Source organism: Leuresthes tenuis, unplaced genomic scaffold (assembly GCF_036924035.1).
Source record: "Leuresthes tenuis unplaced genomic scaffold, fLeuTen1.0.hap1 SCAF_23, whole genome shotgun sequence".
NCBI classification, from domain to species: domain Eukaryota; kingdom Metazoa; phylum Chordata; class Actinopteri; order Atheriniformes; family Atherinopsidae; genus Leuresthes; species Leuresthes tenuis.
The window spans coordinates 321,334-327,333 of record NW_027325377.1 but is presented as its reverse complement, the minus strand read 5'-3'; the positions used below and the strand labels follow the sequence as shown (position 1 = coordinate 327,333).

The window sequence follows — 6,000 nt, the reverse complement described above, 5'->3', positions numbered from 1 at the left end:
CAAACATCTTTATTACACTGAAAAACAACCACAGGAGCTTCCTGCCACACTTCAGTTTATCACGAGTCCCTCCTCCTCTCAGAGGACGCCGGAGCGCCCTTTAAGCCCCGCCTCCTGCAGCTGAGGCTCAGAGCCCGGCGTAGTTCTTGATGTGGTTCCGGATGCTGTCCTCGATCTGCTCCTGGCTCTTCATGCGGTTGTAATAGTCCAGGAACAGCCCGTCTGGGCTGACCAGGTAGATGAGGATGGTGTGGTCCACGATGTAGTCGCCGTCCTCGTCTTTGGGCCCGGCGCTGGCGTACACCCGGTAGTCCCGGCCGGCGTGCTTCACCTCCTCCTCGGTGCCCGTGAGCCCGATCAAACGCGGGTGGAAGTCTCTGACGTAGCGGGCCAGCGCCGGCACGTCGTCCCGCTGCGGGTCCACGGTGATGAAGAGCGGCTGGACGGGCGGCAGCGCGGCGTCCCGGTCCAGGCTGGACACCACGGCGCTCAGCTTGTCCAGCTCGTCGGGACAGATGTCCGGACAGTGCGTGAAGCCGAAGTACAGCAGCACCCAGCTGCCCAGGAAGTCCCGCTTGGTCCGGCTCCGGCCCGTGTGGTCCAGCAGGCTGAAGGTGCCCTGACCCAGAGCCACCTGCCGCAGCTGCTCCAGCCGCTGCCGCCGCCGCCGCTGCTGCTTCTCAAAGTGCACGTACGCCCACACGCCCAGCAGGCCGCCGCCGAACAGCAGCGTGACCAGCAGCCGGGTCCTCAGCCTCAGCGGGGCCGACGGGGCCGGGCCCCGGGACGAGCTCCGGGTCTGCTGGGGAGGGCGTCCCTGCAGCTGGACCCGACACCGCCAGGGCGCGCACGGCCCCTGGAGGCGCCACAGGAGTCTTCCTGATGACCGCAGATCACCCACAATGCACCGCAGCCCCAACATGTCCGCTGCTGCAACAGAGGAGCGGGAACAGGTCAGCTCCAAACTGTACATCACTGCCTCTGATCAATAAACTGCTGATCATCGGGTTTAGTTTCACATCATGAGACACTCAGCCTGTTCTCCAGCTGTTCTCCAGCTGTTCTCCAGCTGTTCTGAGCCTGACTTCATCCATCAGCTGACCGATGAGGTCATTATTACTGTTAAACAGTCTATATATATATAGCTATATATACATATATATAATATAATAAAACATGAGCCTTCTTATTTCTGTGTAATTTAAAATCTTAATCATTCGTTCGTTCGTTGCAGTAATTAAGCACATAAACAGTTAGAGCGCCCCCCAGTGGCCACACTGTGCCACTGCAGCAGCAGCCCGTGTCGTAACCGACCTCTAACTCAACGAGCCTGTCCAGCCGAACGGAACCGGGTTCTGTCTCAAACATCAGCGGGTCACTCGTTCACATAAAGGTGCTTAAACACAAAGCAGAGGTGGTTGGTTTTAAACTAACTGACAACAAACCGGAAACTAACGACCAGCCTGCTGTTAGCATGGCAGGCTAACTGCTTTCTCAGGGCTCTCTCTTCTCTAACCGCAGAAATCACGCATAAAACATAGTTTAACTCACCTTTTTAGTCCACGAACATCCACCCTCTGCTGTCGGTCACACACACGAGCCGGTCACACGCGGGGCGCACTTACATGAACGCGCTTATGAGCAGCAGGTTCAACACGGACCAGACACACCGCCGGACCAACAATAACGACTGCAAATAAATATTTAAAACTGATTATTTATAGACTACAGTTGTCAAACATTAATGTTAACACAGGTAATTATTAGTTATTTATTATGTTACTTAAATATCAGACATTGGAATAAAATATTTGATCGTTCTTACTTCGCTCACATCGTGACGTATGGATGACGTATTGTCAGATGACAAGGAAGTGTTGCAGTTGAGAGTCTGCCTGAAAATCATCGTATTTCTGAGACTTCCGCAGAATTCACAGTGATCTGTTTTAGTTATCTAAACATCAGTAACTCAATGAAAACGCAACCTGTCTCTCATTGAATCGGCTGCTTTATTTTACTGAATCGAGTAAAGTTACACTTTATCAGTCATCATCTGTGATAATGTCTTTGAACAGAGCACCGTGTTCACGTCAGCTGTAAATGTTCCACTGAAGAACCGTCATTATGACCAGTTACAGGTCACGTATGAGAGCATTTCATGGAACTTTCAAGTCACCAAATAAACCGAGTCAATGACTTTATGAAAGAAAACCAGTGACAGACGCACGTAAATACACTTTAAAATGTAAATACAGTAATAAAATATTACAAACTGTTTGTTTAAACTCAAGCAACAAAACAAAATGTACAATTATTGATCAATATCCAAACAAATATAATGCTAAATGAGAAATAGAATCCATCCATTTTCATCCAGTCGGGTCGCGGGGGGGTGGAGCCTGTCCCAGTGGTCATTGGGCGAGAGGCGGGGTCACCTGGACAGGTCCAGTCCATATAAGGATAACTTTACACATGTACATGTTCATATAATGTCATATTATATGATAATAAAGTATGTGTTATACTGTGTTCACTATTTACTTTTTGAATTATAACAGTATGCTAAGGTTAGGCCTTCGATTATACAAGTAAAATTAGCATAAAAAGTCTTTATTGAGTCAAATGTAGCCAGAGCTTTTTCCTGTTCTTGTCTTTTTCCTGTTGTCGTCTTTTTGTTGTGTGTTAAGTCTAATTACTTCATGTTGACAGCTTTCGGTCTCCTCTCTGATATTTTTGTATGATTGTTGTTTGTTGTTGTTTTTCTCTCAGATTGTGTACTTTCATGTTTTCAAACCTGGATTTCTGTTGCCTGGCAACCGCTCAGACATGAGGATTGGGAAGTTTATGATAACCCAGCACTCCTCATTTTCACTCCAGTGGGGGACGTGATGCTGCAGTGTGTGTGTTTGTGTGTGTTTGTGTGTGTTAGCAGGTGTTGAGGTCACACCTGAGAGAACAAACCTGCAGTTTAAATGTGTATCTGTTGTTGGGTTAGGGGTTTCTTCCTCTTTCTTCCTCTTCCTCTTTCTTTAATAACTGTTTCTCCCTCCAGTGGCTTTGATCTTGCTTATCTGGATGTCTTCTATCTGTGAGGTTGTTTTGTGTAAAATCAGTTGGTTCCCTCTCAGAGGTCTGCTGTGTTGAAGCCACAGTTTGCTCCAAATTCAGAATAAATTTTAGGCTCATGAATTCTGCATTCAATCACTGGAAAAGATACAATCACTGCATTCAATCACTGGAAATGATACAATCACTGGAAACGATTCAATCACTGCATTCAATCACTGGAAACGATTCAATCACTGCATTCAATCACTGGAAACGATTCAATCACTGCATTAAATCACTGAAAACGATTCAATCACTGGAAACGATTCAATCACTGCATTCAATCACTGGAAACGATTCAATCACTGCATTAAATCACTGGAAACGATACAATCACTGCATTCAATCACTGGAAATGATACAATCACTGCATTCAATCACTGGAAACGATTCAATCACTGCATGCAATCACTGGAAATGATACAGTCACTGCATTCAATAACTGGAAACGATTCAATCACTGGAAACGATTCAATCACTGCATTCAATCACTGGAAATGATACAATCACTGCATTCAATCACTGGAAACGATTCAATCACTGCATTAAATCACTGAAAACGATTCAATCACTGGAAACGATTCAATCACTGGAAACGATTCAATCACTGCATTCAATCACTGGAAACGATTCAATCACTGCATTAAATCACTGGAAACGATACAATCACTGCATTCAATCACTGGAAATGATACAATCACTGCATTCAATCACTGGAAATGATACAATCACTGGAAATGATACAATCACTGGAAACGATTCAATCACTGCATTCAATCACTGGAAACGATTCAATCACTGCATTCAATCACTGGAAATGATTCAATCACTGCATTCAATCACTGGAAATTATTCAATCACTGCATTCAATCACTGGAAACGATTCAATCACTGGATTGAATGCAGTGAATCTGCTTTCACTGGAAACGATTCAATCACTGCATGCAATCACTGGAAACGATTCAATCACTGCATTCAATCACTGGAAATGATTCAATCACTGCATTCAATCACTGGAAACGATTCAATCACTGCATTCAATCACTGGAAATGATTCAATCACTGCATGCAATCACTGGAAACGATTCAATCACTGCATTCAATCACTGGAAATGATTCAATCACTGCATTCAATCACTGGAAACGATTCAATCACTGCATTCAATCACTGGAAATGATTCAATCACTGCATTCAATCACTGGAAATGATTCAATCACTGCATTCAATCACTGGAAACGATTCAATCACTGCATTCAATCACTGGAAACGATTCAATCACTGCATTCAATCACTGGAAATGATTCAATCACTGCATGCAATCACTGGAAATGATTCAATCACTGCATTCAATCACTGGAAACGATTCAATCACTGGAAACGATTCAATCACTGCATTCAATCACTGGAAATGATACAATCACTGCATTCAATCACTGGAAATGATTCAATCACTGCATTCAATCACTGGAAACGATTCAATCACTGCATTCAATCACTGGAAACTATTCAATCACTGCATGCAATCACTGGAAATGATACAGTCACTGCATTCAATAACTGGAAACGATTCAATCACTGGAAACGATTCAATCACTGCATTCAATCACTGGAAATGATACAGTCACTGCATTCAATAACTGGAAACGATTCAATCACTGGAAACGATTCAATCACTGCATTCAATCACTGGAAACGATTCAATCACTGCATTAAATCACTGAAAACGATTCAATCACTGGAAACGATTCAATCACTGCATTCAATCACTGAAAACGATTCAATCACTGCATTCAATCACTGGAAACGATTCAATCACTGCATTCAATCACTGGAAATGATTCAATCACTGCATTCAATCACTGGAAACGATTCAATCACTGCATTCAATCACTGGAAATGATTCAATCACTGCATTCAATCACTGGAAATGATTCAATCACTGCATTCAATCACTGGAAACGATTCAATCACTGCATTCAATCACTGGAAACGATTCAATCACTGCATTCAATCACTGGAAATGATTCAATCACTGCATGCAATCACTGGAAATGATTCAATCACTGCATTCAATCACTGGAAACGATTCAATCACTGGAAACGATTCAATCACTGCATTCAATCACTGGAAATGATACAATCACTGCATTCAATCACTGGAAATGATTCAATCACTGCATTCAATCACTGGAAACGATTCAATCACTGCATTCAATCACTGGAAACTATTCAATCACTGCATGCAATCACTGGAAATGATACAGTCACTGCATTCAATAACTGGAAACGATTCAATCACTGGAAACGATTCAATCACTGCATTCAATCACTGGAAATGATACAGTCACTGCATTCAATAACTGGAAACGATTCAATCACTGGAAACGATTCAATCACTGCATTCAATCACTGGAAACGATTCAATCACTGCATTAAATCACTGAAAACGATTCAATCACTGGAAACGATTCAATCACTGCATTCAATCACTGAAAACGATTCAATCACTGCATTCAATCACTGGAAATGATACAATCACTGCATTAAATCACTGGAAACGATACAATCACTGCATTCAATCACTGGAAATGATACAATCACTGCATTCAATCACTGGAAACGATTCAATCACTGCATTCAATCACTGGAAACCACTGGACGACTTGTGTTACGCTGCCTGCAGCTTTAAGGAACTGAACACATCTCATCGTGGAGGTTAATTGTGCATTCACATGGTGGCCTGTGTGAGTCTGTGAGTGACGTCACTGCATCACACTGAGAGGAGAGGATGCTGAGGGGGAAATGTAGGACAACAGGAGGAGGTGTAAATGGTAATGGTAAATGGACTTGTACTTGTATAGCGCTTTTCTAGTCTAGCTGACCACTCAAAG

At 43.4% G+C, this 6,000-nt stretch overlaps 1 protein-coding gene across 1 annotated transcript; it reads right to left on the bottom strand.

The window, feature by feature from the left end:
- Positions 1 to 1,677, bottom strand: sco2 (synthesis of cytochrome C oxidase 2). The gene is made up of 2 exons (XM_072377266.1): positions 1,552 to 1,677; positions 1 to 930 (listed from the first exon to the last, which is right to left on the bottom strand). Exon 2 carries the CDS (start codon positions 920 to 922, stop codon positions 128 to 130), a length of 795 nt encoding a protein of 264 aa, XP_072233367.1. The 5' UTR covers positions 923 to 930; positions 1,552 to 1,677; the 3' UTR covers positions 1 to 127.
- Between the last annotated feature and the right edge of the window lie 4,323 nt (positions 1,678 to 6,000).

What these genes read in the sequence shown, in the direction of transcription:
- sco2 (XM_072377266.1), bottom strand. Translation starts at nt 922, where the DNA reads ATGTTGGGGCTGCGGTGCATTGTGGGTGATCTGCGGTCATCAGGAAGA.